Source organism: Vanacampus margaritifer, chromosome 8 (assembly GCF_051991255.1).
Source record: "Vanacampus margaritifer isolate UIUO_Vmar chromosome 8, RoL_Vmar_1.0, whole genome shotgun sequence".
In the NCBI taxonomy this organism is placed as follows: Eukaryota; Metazoa; Chordata; class Actinopteri; order Syngnathiformes; family Syngnathidae; genus Vanacampus; species Vanacampus margaritifer.
The window spans coordinates 7,554,881-7,574,757 of NC_135439.1; the positions used below are offsets into that span (position 1 = coordinate 7,554,881).

General features: G+C 38.4%; 2 protein-coding genes across 3 annotated transcripts; both read left to right on the top strand.

Moving 5' to 3' along the window:
* Positions 1-6: 6 nt before the first annotated feature.
* On the top strand, positions 7-4,960 carry LOC144056461 (tumor suppressor candidate 2-like). Its single transcript, XM_077573307.1, has 4 exons — positions 7-150; positions 1,535-1,773; positions 2,137-2,257; positions 2,733-4,960. Exons 2-4 carry the CDS (start codon positions 1,625-1,627, stop codon positions 2,796-2,798), a joined length of 336 nt encoding a protein of 111 aa, XP_077429433.1. The 5' UTR covers positions 7-150; positions 1,535-1,624; the 3' UTR covers positions 2,799-4,960.
* A 2,794-nt stretch (positions 4,961-7,754) lies between these two features.
* On the top strand, positions 7,755-19,875 carry LOC144056971 (hyaluronidase-2-like). 2 transcript variants are annotated; one of them, XM_077574143.1, is made up of 5 exons: positions 7,755-7,898; positions 11,173-11,392; positions 13,151-14,127; positions 16,840-16,929; positions 18,095-19,875. In XM_077574143.1, exons 2-5 carry the CDS (start codon positions 11,368-11,370, stop codon positions 18,497-18,499), a joined length of 1,497 nt encoding a protein of 498 aa, XP_077430269.1. In that variant the 5' UTR covers positions 7,755-7,898; positions 11,173-11,367; the 3' UTR covers positions 18,500-19,875. The 2 variants fall into 2 exon arrangements, with proteins under 2 accessions (XP_077430269.1, XP_077430270.1); XM_077574144.1 differs by lacking the exon at positions 7,755-7,898 and having other exon boundaries at positions 11,153-11,392.
* The last annotated feature ends 2 nt before the right edge of the window (positions 19,876-19,877 follow it).

A 19,877-nucleotide genomic window follows, 5' to 3' on the forward strand; every position in this document is an offset into this window, starting at 1 on the left:
CACCCCCCCTTCACGTATTTGCCAGTTTCAATGCTAAGCGTAAATACAAGAGTGAGCCATTAGGGGTGTGTATCTTATCGATCCCATCACCGCAACAGCCCTAGCAACGCACGCCACAAGCACCATGGAGATAAAAAGGTGTAAAAGAAGGTAGGTTAAACGTAAACGCGATTCGATGTCATAGTTATTCCATTGATTCGCTTAAATCGGGTAAAGAAAGATTTTAAATAACGTGTCTCGGACGATTTGGTTGCTAAGCTGCGTCAGAGGAGGCTAAAGGGCTAGCAATGTTCACCTAGCAGCAGCGAGTTGGTGGTTCGCCACCTTGCTAACCGGCTAACAGTTTATATTAAGTAGGCCGTTAACATTGTAACATGTATGTTTTAGTACGAAACGCAAGGGGTGATCGATAAAGCCACGAGAGTGTGGCTTATAATTATTATGACGTCAGAACGGTATCGTGTGGCCCAGTTGGTTAGCGTCCGCCACCGTAAAGCTAACCTATGGCTTAACATGAAACGACTTTCTTCGTAACTAGTACTACTACTAGTTACACTCCACTTTGAATTATTTGATAGGTGGTTAGAGTTGCTGTTAAATAAGTTAAATGCGCACTCGCATTCACTCACTGTGCATTTAAATTCAATACTAGAGCTGTATCAAATATATTTTTCTTCTAGTCATTTCAATTATGATGGGCAGCCAAGAAAGGTATTCTTTCAATACGGTTATTAGCCTATTGTAAAAGTGCTTTATGATAGCAAAGAAAGACTGCCAGTCAAGTTTGAACACACTTTCTCATTCAGTAGCAGTAGAAAGTGTGTTCAAACTTTTGACTGTCAGTGGACATTGAGCACAGGACTTTAATATCAATTATGAAGATAAATTGTACTAAGTAGGCTAGAAATTAACTCGACAAATAAACCAGTGTAATAGATTGAGCATGTCAGTGAAATTTACAGTAAACGGGGCGGTTTCCAGGCCTGATTTAAAAACGCTGACCGTTTGAGCAGACCTTGGGTGTTCAGGAAGTCTGTTCCACAGGTGAGGAGCATAACAAGGGAATACTGCGTATGCTATTTTTGGTTCTGATTCTGGTAACACACAATAAATCTGCCTCTGATTACTTGAGGGCTCTGGATGCTTCATATGGAGCTAATAAGTCCAGGATGTATCTGGGTTCAAGACCATTTTAGTGCTTTGTCAACAAAAATAAGATTTGGACTCTGTCCTTTTACTAACAGGAAGCCAGTGAAGTAATATAGTCCAGTTTCCTGGTGTTAGTTAGGACTCTGGCAACCAGCGTTATTATTTTTATAGCAGAGATCTGGTATTCATTATATTGTGCACGGCACACACAGATCCGTTTTCTACAGAGACATCCAACAATTTGGGTCTATGCAGACTTTGATGTGATGTTAAAATTCTCAAATTTAACCCGATCAGTCAGGGTTTACCTCACTTTATATGATAAGCGTTTTAATGGTGGCCACAAGAATGAAGTGTGATTTGTGTCTTCTCACTTCATACTCAGATCCCACCTTCAATAAGGATTTGCCAGGCTGGCGGGGAACCAGATTAAAGCTTCACTTGAAGACCTAACGAGGCCTTATGTGTGAGGACAATGGGAGGAAGTGGATCCAAAGCCAAAAGCGCTTGGCCTTTCTCGGGCAGCGGGGCGGGTGGCGATTCTGTCGGTAACGGCAATGAGCAATCGGTGGCCCGCCTCAAAAGTCCCAGGAATGCAACACCCTTTGTTTTTACTAGGAGGAGGTAAATAATGACTGGTGACAATCACTGATGATTGTTTGTTGAAAATGGCTAAATACATTTTTACAGGTTACTGTGGCATCTCTAAGTTGTAAAATTCAGAATACTTCAACTAAATACTTTGCATGATGCTTTGTGAGACTTAGATTTATGTAATAATAATAATAAAGTTATATGTTGTTATTTGTGTTTTCTTATTATATATGAGGGGGAAATTCAGTTGTGCGCCACTGCTGAGATATCAAAATCTGTATACATTTGGTAATATAATGATATATTTGAGTGTCATATTTGATTCAGCTTCTTCTTTTTTTTAAATTGAGTTGCAGGTTGAATTTTGTTTAACGTAACTGTCGTGTTTGGCAGCTCGCTGTACTACGACGAGGATGGCGACCTTGCCCACGAATTCTACGAAGAGACAGTGGTGACAAAAAACGGTCGGAAAAGGTCAAAGTTGAAGAGGATTCAAAAGAACCTGATTCCACAGGTGAGCTCATTTTTGGTTTTACATTTTGCCCTGGATTAATTTACAATTTTTAATGCAAATTGGTGAAATGCTACCATGGTAGTAATTAGTATTATGAGGGCTTGACTGATACTGATTATTATTATTTTTTCGGCTGTTGCAGATTCCCATATATGACAGATTAAAATACGATAACCGAATCAGCCAATTCATTAAAAAAACATAATTAATCAAAATCTTTTTGGGCCCTTATTGCTTACTTACATCAATAAAGATAAGAATTATAGCCAGCCCCCCTTTTTTTCTTTAAAAAAAGGAGGGTAGGGGATTTGTTTAGAATGTTGTCTTATTTTGTAATGTGTAAAAAAAAAATTTTAAAAAATGGGCAAAAATCTGCATTTTAATAGAGCTAATATGGGCTAATTCCGGGTGATTAATCGGTTGGGCTATAGGTTTTACAAGTCTTCATTTCATGTCTTTTTATTTTTTTTTGTAGGGGATCGTGAAGCTGCAGCATCCCTGTATTCACGTAGACTTCCCCATCGTCCTCTGTGAGGTGTGAAGGTGTTTCGTTTTCGTATGAAGAACCGGCGCAAACTCCTCTTGAACTAAATGAGGTCAAACCCGACGAGTCTGTCGGTCCAAACATCAACTGTGGTTCGGAGAAAGAAAAAGTCCTTAACAAAGTGACGTATCCGTGTTTTGTCATTCACACACAGGTAGTACAGATGTCCACTGCCCATCTGATACAGTATGTAAGCAGACTTTAAAGGGGACATATTATGGAACAATTACTTTTGAGTGGCTTGTATACAAAAAGTTGGAGCTTGTCAAAGCCAAAAGCTAAGCAGAGCTACAGCATTACCAGCGTGTAATTTGGCTTGTTAATGAAGTTCTGCTTCCATTAATGAAAATACACAATTTCAATGGGCATTGGCCACAAATAAGTGTTTAACTTTCATTTTATATTATGTCTCCTTTAAAAACAATACATCACACTTTGCTGTTTTTCTTCCCAGAGGTGTTAGAGTATTTGTGCATAAAAAATACAAATGAGTGTTCGGGCCACACTGAAAATAGAAAAAAAGAAAAAAGTAAAAGGACGAGAGTAGTGAAATCGTAACTTCTTTTTTTTCAATAAAATCTTATATATATATATATATATATATATATATTTTTTTTTTTTATAGCCATTTCTTGTACAGTGGTGCCTTGAGATACCAGCGACGCAACTCTTTTTCAACATAGGAGCTGTCTGGACGATTATATATTTTTTTGCTTTGACTTGCAAGCAAAAATTTGATACAGTACAAGCAATGTATGGTTGCAGTGAACTCAACTCACTTCACAAGAAGCAGCAGTTTGGCAGATAATTAACCAATTTTTCAATAAAGAAAATTTTCACCTTAAAGGCTGCTAGCTTGTGCTAGCTAACACATAATGAGAAATGACAAAGACAAGGTAACCAATAGCATTTAAGTGGCAGAGTTTTAATGCTTTATGAAACATATATTTGAACGCTAACGGTGCTGTTTGAGCACAAATGGTGCAGCAACACGTAGGCAATATCACTATTCACAAACATATTCTTTATCCTCTGTAAAAATATTACTGCAGTTTATGAGTCACTATTACATGACTGTATTATACTGCCACCTAGTGGCCAAATTGCACAAATCTGAATAGGCTGCAAAGAATTCATCAAGGTGCCCAAACTGTTTAATTCTTTACATTCTGTTTAATCACATTATTGTTGTATGTTTTGTTTTCATTTAGTACATATTATATAGTGCTATTTTCCTGATTAAAAATCACATTACGCAAATTTTGCTTTTTGGGAGAGACTGAAATGGATTAATGGCATTTCCATTCATGTCAAGGCACCACTGTAGTTGATGACTTTATTTTCATAAAATGAAACTTTTTATTTTTGCAATAGTACATCTTTATTTTTGTGATAGCAATTTCTTGTAATTACCTACCACATTATGTTATAATAGTCCCTCTTTATTTTTTGTAATATTTGAATTTATTCAATTGTTTTCTTGTATCTGAACACAAGAGCTTATAATATTAGGATTTTTCCTCATACCAAAATTTCTTATAATATTAAGGATTTATTTTCATAAAATCTTTTTTGTTTTTTATTCATTTTCCCACTTTTCTTTTTATGACTTCCTCACATGAATAAAATGTTTTAAAAATTGTCCTCCCAATACGAGGCCTCCTCACAAAATGTTTATCTATTGCGAATGTTTCTTGCAATTTTTGACATAATTCAATTCTCATAAACTTTGTTTATTTTTTCCCCCCCTTCGAAAACTTTATTTGTCTGAATTTTTGACTAGGACCCAACAAATTAATTGGCCAGTCGATCTTTCTCATTGTAATGTTGCAACTTTTTCCTTCTTTTCAGTGTGGCTCTATAGTCTCTTATACAAAATGGCAGTGGAAATTAGTGTCTGCCTTTAGTGAGCCGTACAGAGGTAGCAACTGTGTCTTAGTGTGTGTGTGTGTGTGTGTGTATATCTTTGAATGAATGAATCTGTAAATGTGCGCCGTTGAGCGGCAGGGCGGCGAGGGATGTTTTATTGTAATAAATGTTTGGTATATGAGCCTTTTTCAGTCACGTGAGCTCAGACCTGCACTAGTGAAAATGATGCACTGTAAATAATTCGGATGCATTAGTTGGAAATACTTGAATAAATAGTTTTCTGAGCTGAACTTCTTGAGCCGGGAATATGTCTATTACAGATTTCAGAATGGGAGAAATGTTAGCTCCTTGATTGTTTTTTTTTTTGGGGGGGGGGGTGCCAATAGGTTAATGAAAGTGTAACTTAAAGTTAAAGTACCATTGTATTGGAATTAAACAAAAAGCCTGCTCGAGCTAACCCACAAGTCCCAACCTATTTGAGTTGAAATTAATGCAACATTTAACCAATTTGTAAAAAAAAAAATAAAATAAAAAATTGCATTCCCTTTACAATTTCTCACTCACACTCTCTTCAAATGTCTTCAATTGGATCAATGAAGATCCTCACAAGTCTTAAATTTGCCATTCTAATGTTTTCAGTACATTGAGTTTGGCTGGATGAGTTTTTGTGCTCCACCTCCAGATGGCAGCAGCAGTCACATTTCATCAAACCTCTGAACTGAGCTTGTTTCTTCCTCTCTTAATAACAATCCTCTGCTATTGTGCCTCTCATGTAATTATAGGCCCTAACTCACGCACTAAGACTACAATCACGACAATTTGTGGCCTCGCCGTCACCGTTTTGGCAGCGCACTAGCTCTTAATGGCAATGTAAACATATTCAGAGGCCTATTTCGCGGACAATAAATGGACTGCTGTTCTTTTCCAGGCCTGGCGTGCTGTCTGTAATTGTGTGGAATGCGGTTGGGTGTGTTCCGGTGCCAGAGGTCACTCACTTTCATGCGCTTCCTCTCCCAGGCTCTTTTGATGTCGTGCTGGAAGCTCAGCGAGCATCGGGGAAGATAAAGCCCTCTTCTTTTGGGGCCACCCGGCTTGATCATTGAGTATGAATTCTTGTAATGTAACCAAAGTGCAACATTTTTCCTTATCAAGCCTTTTTGTCTGAAAGTTACCAAACAAGTTAAAAAAACAAAAGAAAAACTAAATAAACAGGCATTACATAATAAAAATGCAATTACCTGTAAATAATTTTAAATGCAATCAAACAAATAAAACTATCATTCTAGAATTAAAAAAAATCTATTAAATGATGCAAAATTAAATAAATGAATAGAAAATGTATTACATAATTAAGATGAAATAATGAATTTGGGTTAAAATATGGTTTAGAGGTTATTAAATAAATATATTAAATGAATAAGAATGTTAAAATTTTTACTTTATTGAAACAAAAGGTCCTTAATGAAAATCTAATTAAATAAATAAATAATAATATAAATAGTGATTCAATAATTAATGAGTCCATTTAATAAATTACAATTTAAATAAATCAATAAAAAATAGAATTAAATTATTTAAATGCAATAACACTTTAATATTAAATTAAAATTGTAATAAAATATTATAGGCCTTTCATTGAAAATATTAAGCGAGGTTAAGACCAAACATTAATATATACATCATAGTTACATTAAAAAACAACATTCAAGTAAATGAATACAAATGTGATTAAATAAGAATGTTGAAATTGATTTTTAAATAAGTGACCATTAAGTAGGTCTCCAATATTTCCCTAATGGATTGAATAATGGATATTTTAATTAATAGCAATGAACACTTAAAAAAAAAACCCCTTAATATACAGTATGTAAACTGGATAAATGAACTTGTCAATACTGGAAAAGGTGTACAATATGTCTTATGTGGTTTATATACAAAAGGCAGTCTTCAGTTGTCTAGCTATAGCTATGTACTGTACAGTATACAGTATCTATTTTCTAAGCAAACTGCATAATCCCTGTATCATGAATTATCAGCATTGTCGGCAAAGTCTCACACTAGTATCACATTGAGTGTTACGCCACGATTCTCGCCGCGGGCAGGATGAGACTGCTACAATGTTTCCATTGAGGAACCTTTGCTCCACTGTACTTCCCTGCACAAGTACACGGCTCTGTCCTCTTCCTGCTTTCTTTCTGCACATGGGAATATTCTGAGAATGACTGAAAATATTTGCTTTCATTGAAAGCGCTGAGAATAACGGAACTAAACAGGGCGTGTTATCGCAATATTTCCCTTTTTAGCTCGATTAGTTTACTTATACAGGGGTGCTTTCAGAATTTGTTCCGTTACCATGCCTGTAAGTTAAAACATTTATTTTCCTATTGAAACCATTACTAGACTACAACAGAGATATAGAGAGACTGGGGGAGTCACTGAAAAGCAGAGAAGTGGCTCTGGGGGAAAAAATAACTCAGTTAAAAAAAAAACAATACCTTCCACAATTCCCACACTGATTCCACTTACTAATTTTCTACTATTCACACAGTGACAGTATGTGTTTACAGTAAACAAACCCCGTTTTATTCCAAACTGACAAACTTATCATTTCACAATATAAATCAATAACCAAGCCCAAAGATGTACATTTTAAAATAAAGCTACGGACATTGCTTTGTTTAGGCGTATAAAGCAGGACTGGAGCTGGAATACTTCCTGTTTTCATTCTTCTTCTTCACATTTACACTGTGTCTAACTATATAGTGCGCCGACATCTAGTGGTTGACAGGGGAATGACACCCAAAAATAAACAGTAGGCAGACTATAAGAAAGTGGGACCATGAACCCTCATGGAGGGGTTTTTACTGTACTTTTCCTGTAATATTTATGTACAAGTTTACTTAAAATGCGTTTTTCTTGGAGTGCTGTGTAATGGAGAATGAGTGGAGACCGCGCCTGATTGACCCAATGCATTCCATCGCAATTAAAGAGCGGCGGAGCCCAAAGTGAAGGTGACAGGGTGTGTTCCCCGTTTCCCTGCCATTGTTTGGACTTCCTGCCTTTTGCTGATGTCACATTCGGGAAGCGGCGGTCAAAAAGAAGAGGCAGAGCCCCCCCAGAGGGGAAACAAGCATCCGTGGCTTTGTTCCTTTTCACGGCCCTCTTCCATTCATACGGATGCTTTCCTGGAGCGCACTCTCGGCGGGAGGGACCCCCATGACACTTATGGTGAGTCAGCAAAGACTCGAGAAACAAACGGCGGAAAACGTCTCGCTTCCACCTCATGTGCCTTTCAAATAAATCCTGTCGGGCCAGCTTTTCTTAAAGGGATATGTGACTCATTGAGCCATTTACACCAGTAAAAAGTTATTATTTTGTCCAGAATTAATTTGATAACTTGATTATTTGTCATGTTGAATTAATTAAAAATATTTTTTTCCACATGCTGTCGACTGAAGATGACATCACCTGTGCTGAGGAAGTAGGTAACAACCAATCATGGCTCAGTTTGCTGACCAGACAAGTGAGCCATGACTGGTCGTTACCTACTTCCTCAGCACAGGTGCATCTTCAGTCGATAGCAAGTGGAAAATTTTGTTTTTACAGGTATTAATTGTATACAAAAAAACAATGCAGTTATCAAATTCATTCTGGACAAAATACTACCTTTTTACTGCTGAAAATGTCTCAATGAGTCAAGTATCTCTTTAACACTGATAACAACTTACCATAAAAATAGATTTCCATCTAATAAAGAAATTCAATTAAATTTAAAATGCCATTGATTATTATTTCATTAAAAAAAATACATTAAATAAAGAAATTTAACATAAAATATAAAACGTCATAAAAACCATTAAAGGAAAATAAGTTCAAATAACATTAAGGTCGCTATATATTGACATTTAAACTCTAATGTATGAGTCATTGTTTTTCTCTAAAGCAACATAAACTTGACAAATGAGCATAGGTGCTTTATTGCACACTGCAGTGGAAACACACTTTCTTATCTTGTGCATTTGCCGGTGTCATGCCAGCGACTATCATCACCCGGAGGCCATGTGCATAACACATGCCCGCCGTCTCAACGTAAAGGTGGCAAAACACACACCACTTAAGTCGCAAGCTTGGAAAAGAATTCCGTTCAATGTGAAAAAACAACTAATTATAGAGCAATAAAACACTGGTAGGAAATCTAAAAAAAAGGAGCCGTTCAGATTCACATTTTCTCATTTATTGACTTAGCTTCCGTCATGTTTTTGTAGGGAAACGGAGGTGTTTTTAACTCCACTTTTCATTTGTGCTTCTTGTTGGTTGCTAGTCCAAACTCTCTTACCTCACGTCTTCGGCTTAAGTGAGGCCCTGCGAATGCTTCTTCTGCCACTAATTGTAGACGGCTCGGAAACGCTCGGCCGAGCGTGCAGCGCAGTAGCAATCAAGAGTTTGACTGTGTCCACATCCCGCATGTACGCTGTTCATATTAAGACGCTCAAGGATTGCTGAAGCTGCCGTTGTACATGCAAACATTTTCAGCCTCTTAACTAGGTATTAATGGGATGATTGTCAAGGGGTATGCGCAATGGTACATCGTCGCTGTCCGGCAAAATCATCTCGTCAAGTTTTTTTCTCGCAAATTCGCGAGTTTATAAAGTGGCAGATTTGCGAGAGAAAAAAATAAAAAAAAACTTACGAGAAATACATGTAGCGTATTACTCGATTGTTTGTACTAATACCTTTCGGTCGGGTTTCCAAATAAGGAGATAGTAATTGCTTTAGCATATATTATCAATACCATGTTAAGCATTCACTCTTTGAAGCGTTGTGTACGGCCACTGGCCAGCGACAAAGACCGCCTCGCTTTGCAAAAGTCGATCAAGTATTTAAGTAAATTTGTTAAAATGTATATTTACTTGTACATTTATGTTTCCAGAATTATTATTTACACATTCATACATTTTGGTATTTTTTTGTACAAGTAGCTAAGTTGATGTGTCGAATCTGCTGCTGCTGCTCCGTCATTCACTTGCATTTACCTATGGTATGCTAGCATCTGATTGGTTAGTGTTAGTCAGCTGATAGGGGCTCAGGAAGTGTTGTCGTTCTGGTTGCGGTGAATGACGAGTAAAGTTTTAATTCAAGAATAAATCCGTCTCCATGCTGCCTTTTCATTTTATAAACAGTGTCTAATTAACCACCAATGAATCCTCACATGAGTAGACTATAGCTATGCTATGTGTATTTCTCGTAAGTTTCTGAGTTTTTGTCTCGCAAATCTGCCACTATATAAACTCGCAAATTTGCCATTTTATAAAGTGGCAAATTTGCGAGAAAAATACTTGGAAATTTGCCACTATAAAGTCGCAAATTTGCCACTCACCACTAATACGCCGTCGTACCATCTTGCTTGAATTATCGAACACTGCGTAATTTAAGTTGGTACAGTATTGGACCTTATATAGCTATACGATATGCCGTTACGTACCACAACACACCAACCCAAGTGTGGAAGAGGCGGAGTTTTACAATACTTTGCAGATAATTTACGTATTCAAGACAGTGAATAGATTTGTTCTTATGCTATTTTCAACACTTTTGTATTTGTCAATAATGCAAAAAAAAAAAAAATCACAAATGACATGGGGAGAGTAGAAGAATATAAAATGGACACACAGGGTTTCTGCTTGGCAACGATATGTTAGCATACCAAAACACCAAATTTAGCGATGTGGTGCTTTGTAATTCAAACAAGATGGCATTTTTTTCCCGATTTCCTGAAGAGTAGAGAATGTGAGATGTAAGGATTACAACAACGTCTTAAAAAAAAAAAATACTCTACATCAACTACAAATAACCTTGTACAGCTGTGTGTTGTATTTGCTCAAAAAACAAAGAAACAAACAAATGCCTGAGAACACAAAACCCCTTCATTTCAATTTCCCTTCAGAAAATCTGCTGTGAAATCAGAACAAATTGCTTGTATTTATTTTAAACCGAATCACTGTATAATTTCATTGCAATCATATTTGGATGCTTGTTCTTATCCCCAAACTAATGGGAAAAGCATGAATGAATTGTCTCCGAGGTCTTGAGGGAAGTTTTCAACCCGATTGCCATGTATTTATCTGGCTGTAAATGATTATACTTAAAAGCCATCCCGGGGCAAGTACTCATTTGTGTCCTTGCTTTTTTATTTTTAGGGAAGAGACAGTGTGGCTGTGACCTTGCATGAATCTTACTGTATCTGCTTCGCATGGCCTGTGACAAACTTTTCGGAGCAGCCCATTCCACCGTTACTCCACGGGGGTGATTGGAGAATTATTTTTAAATCAATGTGGGCGAATTCTGATGCAGAATTACTCTAATAGCCAAAGAATGAAATATTGTTCATTTTAGACACAAAGAGCGATTTTTACAGGGGGCGTTGCTTTCACTACTCTACGGCACACCCCCTTTTCTTGTATCTGAATGGAACCTTCCAGTGGTGGTTCTTGTGTCTTCGCAGGGGGCAGCTGCTGCTCGTGTCTTCAGCCCGCTGGGAGGCCATCCGATCCGCCTCACTCTTTCTGGACGACACTTCTACGGCTCCTCAACACACAAAAGGAAGTGCAGCGATGTTCACTTTTTGTTCTTTGACGTTTTGAGGCGACAACAACCATAAAAACGGCGGCGTGACTTGTCGTTGGGGATTTTGGGGGGAATGCTTGTCCACACTGTCGGGAAAGGTAAGTGAACCCTGGCGAGCCGGTGATGACTTGATTTGGAATTGATTTAAGGACTATAACAACATTTTCCTATATTAACCGACAATGCAAGTATCAGGGACATTCTTTTATATGTAATACGGTTCAATTCAAAAACAGTAAATATGCCTTTACAAAGCTAATAGCCTACTGTAATATGTGCATAATTGCACATAACTATGTGCGTAAAAATCAAGACATGAGACACGCATTATAGTGATATAAATATGATGTTCCTGAAATAAATATTAAAGTAATTCATCTTAGATGAAAACTGGCGAAAATGCACCGTTTTCCTGGCAACTTATATTTGAATTGAAATGAATCAAAATTCCTTTAATCCGTTCAAGAATCCCGCACAAAAAAACGTTTGAAATGTGTTTTAATTAGAAAATAGCACTCAAAATACACTTAAAAAAAAAAAGTACGGTAACGCTATAATTAAATAGAATTAAAACGTGTGTGTGCACCTACCATGGCCACCTGGGGGCAGTATAAGACAGACATTGCAGTAGTGGTATTAGTGGTTCTTCGCAGAGGATAAACAATATTTGCCTGTGTGTATTGTTCTTTTATCCTTTTACAACCCGTTGTGTTCAGATATCCTTTGCTTAGGTGACAACTCTGAGGCTAATTGAGTTTTCCATTGTATACTAGTAGAGGCTATGCGCTTGTTTCAAATACACAAAGTGTTATTGTCTTTGTTTTATGTTTAGTTTAATAGTACCTTAAGCTGAGAGTGGCAATAAACACATTCAGTTGTTTACTCTCTGCAAATTGCTACTGGATGTGAATTGAGTTGAGTCACCTGCCACCACACAACACTTGTATCCCAGAAACGGGCGAAGACTCGTATGTGGGGTCACTCGTCTCAAGGTCAAGGTACCAAGAGGGGTCAAGATTTTCAGTGTGACTTTTTCCTCTGAATCCGAGCTTAAAAACTTTCCGAACTTTTTTAAATTTCTGTCATATTTTTGAAAGGTAGGTGTCATTGGGAAGTTTGCTAAAAACACACTATATATAATATGTATAATAATGATGTTACACTTGTTTGTTATTTTTATTTATTTAATCCTAAAGTGGTGCTGATAGCATATATTAAAAAAAATAAGAGCTAACAATGAACAAACACTCTATAGGTTGTCAAAATACATAATAAAGAATAAATATAGCACAGTGAGGAGGCATTTGTAGTTGATAAAATTTAAATTAAAAACTGAATTTAGTGTCAGAAATGACGGTGTAATTTACACGCAACCATCTCGGAAGCGGGTTTGAAAAATGTGTCTCACTGTCATTTCATGGAAAAATATATAATTGAGATTATTATAGCTGTTTGGAAAGGATATCTTTCTAGATTTTGAATAATGCACTTTGGCTTCAATTATATCTTTTGTGACACCAATCGTGACACATTTTGTAAACACCTCATATTTTATATATTTGTGGTGGCCTAAAGTTTTTTTTTCCATACAAATATGTACTATAATTATGACTTTATTACTACCTTAGCATAGCTTAGTGAAAAACCAGTAGGAACGAATCCAAGGACTGAAGCCCAAAACCAATCAAAACCACAATAATAAACCTCTCTGACAGCATTTTTTGGGGGGGTTTAACTGGGCCTCATTAGCTTATGTAGGTGTAATGCATTTGGTCGTTATTTAATGCAGTTCATATTTGTGATGTAGGGCGAAAAGTTAAAAAAAGTCTCATGTAGCTGTCTTGTGCTAATTACAGAGCAGAGAGTGACCGTCAATTGTGTCCGTTCCCATCTGGACATGCACTGGACGGTGGCTGATTGCAAAGCTCCGCTGCTGCTGCTGCTGATTGTTCTACTGTGGGATGAAAGCGGAGCCTTGGGACTCAAAGCCACAGTATGGCCGCTGTACTCCCAGAAGCCCCTGCTGCTGGCGTGGAACGCCCCGACGGAGGACTGCTCCCCGCGGCACCGCGTCTCCCTTCAGTTGGACCAGTTCCAGATCAAAGCCTCCCCCAACGAAGGCTTCGTGAGGCAGAACCTCACCATCTTTTACAATGACCGCATGGGCCTGTACCCCCACTACGAGCCGGACGGAACGCCCGTCAACGGGGGTCTGCCGCAGGTTGCCAGTCTGGCGCGGCACCTGGAAAAGATGCCAGAGGGCGTGAAGAAGTACATACGTGAGCCCAACGCCAAAGGCTTGGCGGTTATCGACTGGGAAGAATGGCGCCCCCTTTGGATACGCAACTGGGAGGCTAAGGACATTTATCGCAGGCATTCCCGCGAGCTGGTGCGCCAGAAGAACCCCACCTGGCCGCCTGAGCAGGTGTCCAAAGTGGCCCTGCAGGAGTTCGAGTTGTCCGCCAAGAAATTTATGTTGGAGACTCTAAAACTGGCCAAGCACTTGAGGCCCAACCAGCTTTGGGGTTTCTACCTGTTCCCGGACTGCTACAACCACGACTACAGGCGGACCCTGGAGAGCTACACGGGTCGCTGCCCCGACGTGGAGGTGGCGCGAAACGAGCTGCTTAATTGGCTGTGGACTGAAAGCACGGCGCTCTTCCCGTCCATCTACATGGGCATGGTGCTGCGCTCTTCCGCTTCCGGACGGCAGTTTGTGAGGAACCGCGTGAAGGAGGGCATGCGTTTGGCGTCGTCGGGCGATGGGCTGGCGCGGCCCGTTTTTGTGTACACTCGACCCACGTACATGAACTCTCTGGAGCAGTTGACGGAGGTGAGACATTCCTTGTACCATCAAATTACAAGTTGACGTGATTAGGGCTGGGTATCGCTCGATTCGATTCGATTTTGATTCACGAGAGTTGAGTTGGATTCGATTGAGTTTTTCCCCGATTTGATTCAATTAACTTCAATTCAAGTCTGATATTGAATAATTATGGCACATCAATTCAGGACATGATAAAAACTCCACAAACATTAAATTCCAAATTAATTTTGCTGAGGCAGTAACTGGTTAAATTATTTAGTTTATTAATGAAAATAACACGTTTTATAATCACTTAAATGTTACACAAACATTGAGATCGATCGGCAAGGATGAGATGAAAATATTTTCGCAATTCAATAATTGTTAATATAAATTAAAAATATTCTGAATTGTCAGGTCTTTCATAAATGCAAGAAATACTTTTATGTGAACAGTAAATAAAAAAAAAACCAATATAATAATAATAATAATAAAATTACATTTTATTATGAATTAATGGAAAAAAGAGACATTAAAGTAATCGATTCATGTTTTTATGAATCAATATCAGGCTCGAAAAGGAAAATCGATCCGCTATCAATGATTCGATTTTTTTTTTTAAACCTAGCCCTAGAAGTGATAAAGCCACAGACTTGTTTGACTTATTATTGAAATCTGATTTATGACTTACTGATTTATGTATATTTACATTTGATAGAAATGTGTGAAGTCTAAAAGACTGCGAGTCAAATACTTTAGTAAGATAACAACTCTAATTAAAATAAATAAACTGTATTTTATATTTATTTATGTTTCATTTGCCTTTACTTTATCATACGCCTAACCTACAAAGCATTAATTTATAATAAATCAGATATTGTTTATTGTAATAAGATTGGCCTATAGCTTGTGTTTATTAAAAATACATGGGAAAAGGGCTTTGAAAAGAAAATCACATTAAATCACAATATTAAGAAAGAAGAAACAAAAATCACATGCCGAGATTCAAACCCCGAACTTCAGAACTGTGAGACAGACCAGCTCACCACCCTGGCTCACCGTGCCGCTCCCTTCTGTTTCCCATCAATTCCAAAACGTCATGCGGGTTTGCTCTTCCTGACCTTTTGGACAAACAAAACTTGGCTTTCTCTTGCTCACTTTTTCTGCTGCCACTTGAAATCTCAGCACTTTGATCAGCAGCAGCTTTACGGCGTCGCTTATCAGCGAGCGCAGTTCTTTCCTGTGCTGATACGACATATTTGCGTGCGGATGGGTGTTGGACCTTTTTAAAAGCTCGCTAACACCCTATTGAGGGCTTCCTTATGATAGCACAAATACGAGAATGTCACATGCGCTGGCGGATGGGGAAAAAAAAATGCTTTGGATTGCTTCCAGGCAATTCTCCCAGGAAACTTAATAACAATTTGCACTTCTTGGTTGAGATACAATTCGGAGAGCTATTATGTTAATGAAATATAAATTAAATAAATAAGATTCTGCCATGCTCCCGCCCCTGTTGTAATTTGTACTGTACATTGTTGAAATGGGACATGTAGAGAGAGGAAAAGGGGGGGGGGGGGGACAACCACTAATACATGTAAAGTCATAATGACACAAACGAAGAAGACTTTCACAACTACTGTTGTTGATATATTTGTGTTGATGCATTTTTGTGACAATAATATGTTCTATGCAACTCCACTAGTTTAAATATGCTTTTCTGGTTAATATTGTGTTAGTATAATATGAGTTAAGCAACAAAATACAGCATAAAAAAAAAAAAAATTCAGGGGACGGCCATTTTGCCACTTGCTGTCGACTGAAGATGGCTTCACTGTTGCTCAGGTCTCAACCAATCACAGCACAGCTTCAGAAAACAGACGAGCTGTGATTGGTCGTTACCCGAGCCCTGACCAACTTTGATGTCATCTTCAGTCGACAGCAAGTGGCAAAATGGCCGCCCCCTGAATTTTTTTTATTTTTATGCTGTATTTTGCTGCTTAACTCATATTATACTAACACAATATTAACCAGAAAAGCATATTTAAACTAGTAGGGTTGCATAGAACATATTATTGTCCCCCCCCCCAAAAAGGGTTGACTTCCCCTTTCAACACAAAAATGCATCAACACAAATATATCAACAATATAACAATACTCACTGGCAAAGCAACAGTAATACTGCAGTTTACTGAGTCATTTACAGTAGTTGTGAAAGTCTTCTTCGTTTGTGTCTTGAGTTTGATAAAGCTGGATTTTACTTCATGTTTAGACTGAGGTCCAATATAATATATTCATCATTTGGGCCCAGAGGCGGCTAATCCAGGTCCAGGAAGTAAAAACCCTACCACAGTTTGGCTTTAGCAACTTGCGCTAGCTAGCTAGCTCCTTAGCAGGTAAACAAGCACCCGGGGAGCTAGCTAGGGAGCTCGCTAGCTACCACCAAACTGTGGCAGGGTTTTTACTTTCTGGACCTGGATTTGTATTTGGATCTGTTTGGGCCCAACCAATTTAACTTGCTGATATTAGCTTAGCTGCATGGTTTATCTTTTTAAAGACAAAAAAGGGTTTGTTTACCTTTTACTACTTTCGGTATGCCGCCTTCCTCATCAACTATCAGCTGATGTTTCTGGGCATAGTAAACTAGCAAAGGTAAACAAACCCTTTTCGTCATTCAGCGACTGAATGAATTAGAAGACAAGATGTACATTTGTAACCATGCGTGCTCATGGGTTCCAGATGGACCTGGTGTCCACCATCGGGGAGAGTGTGGCTTTGGGAGCAGCCGGCATCATCCTGTGGGGAGACGCAGCCTACGCCAGCAACAAAGTAAGCCTGTGCCACGCCAGCCATGACGTATGCGTGTACGACGCCGTCACTTTCAAGCAGCTGCTCATGTCAGATGGCTTTCTTCTTCTACTTCTTCCTCCTCGGGGCGCCACTTCAAAGACCAGGGTCAACTGGTAATACCGAGCGTGTCTTTGATGGCTGTGGCTTCTCCTGTTTGTTTGGGAGTCAAACCAATGTTCGTTCAATCTTGGCAGGACATTTTCAAACGTAGGAGGAATCAAATGAAATGAATCCCGCTGGCGGCGTAGCTACGCTAATTGTACTTTGATCTGTTTGTCTGTCGGGAATGCATGAGACAATCCCAGCTGAATTTTGCTGAGAAAAGCGGGGTGCACCCTGTGCAGGATTCCGCAGTTGACTTTTGGTGAGAGAGACGATAAAGACAACTTTTCTCTTTTTTTTTTTTTTTTTTTTGTGCTTTTAGAGGCATATTTTCCCCCCAAAAGCATTTAACCCTGGAGAACCCACGGGGTCAAATTTGGCCCCTATAAATTCTGCTACTCAAATAACAAAGACCTTTTTTATTTTTATTTTTTTTTACAAATTTAACTTCAAAAGTCCAGAGTGCCACTTCTGACCCCTGCATGGGGCCATCTAGTAGATGAATATTGCACTTACATGAGCCAGAGTGGTGGTGACAAGATGGCTGGCAACATCCTGTTTTGTTGAGCTGGAAATCAATCCAAACAAAACCATCTTCTCAGCAAACCATCAGATGGTAAAATTGTGTTTTTTTTTTTTGTTAATCTATTTCATATCATGTTGCAGAATGCCTAGGAGTATGTTTTATATATATATATATATATATATATATATATATATATATATATATATATATATTGATAAATTAGCAACTCTGAGCTAGTTCAACAAACAAGGGTTAAAATTGAAAAAACATATATTTTGGTGTTCAGTGAACTTATAGCAGTCATTTAATGTATAATTCATAATTTTCCAAAGAAGAAAAGGGTTCTTGGGTTCTCCAGGGTTAATGAGGAAAAAAATAAACTTGATTGGGAAAATCTGAATATATAAATTGAAAAACAAAATCGTCCAACGCCAACATTTATTTCCCAGTGCATAAATCGAGCCCCCTTGTCCACAAGCCGTAACTCTTGTCTCTCGTGTCTTTGCTCTTTTCCAGACCACCTGCTCGGAGCTGGATGCTTATCTCCGGGGTCCGCTGGGCAAATACCTCCTCAACGTCTCCACGGCAGCCGAGGTATGCAGCCAGGCTCTGTGCTCTTCCCACGGCCGCTGTCTACGCCGGGACCCCGACGCCGACGTTTACTTGCACCTGAATCCCGCCACGCACACCTTGCGGGTCGGGCCAGGCGGCAAGCTGGAGGTGGTCGGCGAGCCGGGCCGGGCGGGCTTGGAGGGCTTCGGCGCAGGGTTCCGGTGCCAGTGCTACGGCGGCTTTGAGGGGGAGCGATGCGAGAAGATGGACCCTCAGTACCAGAAAGGAGCGGCGTGTCGAACCTCGGCGTCTGCACTGCAGTGTGTTATCTTATTGCTTTTTTATGTTGTGGTGCAACATATACTGTAGATGAGAGATTCTCAAACTTTTTGGATTTCTGGACTCCTTAACTGAGGGGGAACTTTTGGAAATTTTACGGTAAATTTCCATGGGAAGTTGAGGAGAAAAACTTTGGAAATATTCCAAATTGGAAATTTTCCAATTATGGGAATCAATTCGGAAGTTAGGGTTTTTTCAATGAAAGGTATCAGATTCAAGCCTAAATACAGTTGACACATATAGAAAGTCTACACACCCCTGTTCAAAAAAAGTATACCAATACAATTTCAAAACTTTGTCTACAATTGACATGACCTATAACTTCTACAAATCACTTGATTTAAAAAAAAAAAAAATCTTTTCAAGAGGGTAAATAAAAATAAGCTACAATTCCTCAACAGCCTGCTGAATTTTAGCTAATTGTCTAAATAAAATGGATTGGAAAATAACTTTGTAGGCATGTCCAACACAAATTATCTTGTAAACCCCATTTAAAAAAAATCTCTTTAATATTACACTATTTATTCTGGAAAAGATGCTTTCATTCTCTAAAAGAAAATGACTAAATATATGGAGGAAAAATAAAGTTATTTGGAAAAAAAATAGGACTTTACTTGTATAATAATGTGCCATTAGTTTTCCAACAATAATTTGTGCTTTTTGTAATATTTTGCGTTTGTTCTGGAAAAGAAGCCTATTCATGCAGGGATGTCAGATTTATGTGATTATGTGTCACCATCATAGCAAAACTTTTGAGGAGTAATTTGTTTATTATATAAGTTTTGTCAGCAGCCAAGCTCCATATGTAATTTTTAAATGATAATTTATTGCATATCACTTCGTGGACTGCCAAGCTTCGGCTCGTGGACCCCAGTTTGAGAACTACTGCTGTAGAGGAACACACACACACCTGTCTGGTGCCTTTCAAATGCTGTAAAACACGGATGATACAAAGTGATTTTTTTCTTGTTGTGAAACACTTTTGCTAGAGGAGAGGGGAAAAAAAGTTATTTTTGTAACTTTTTCACCTAGCGAGGGCTTGCTGGAATGACGGTGTTTACGTTTTGCTCCCAGTTTCCTGGCTCTCGCCTTGTCTCCCAAAGGTGTCAGATTCCACGTTTCCCACAGTGGATGTGATGAGGTGTTTGCTGAGGGAAAGTTGAGCGGCCAGTGACTGAGCTGATTTGAAAATATTCAGATTTTGATGGAGGCCATTGCAGTATTTATTTGAATGTACTTTAGCTGTTTTCACGTGACATTTCTGTGCCTTAAACACTATGACGACTACTAATTAACTTCTTCAGCGGAAAATAACACATTTATTGTAAAAAAAAATAAAGATTCAAATCAAGCACAACTGATGTAATGAGCAAATGCATTTCTGAAAAATAAACAGATTCACTGACCA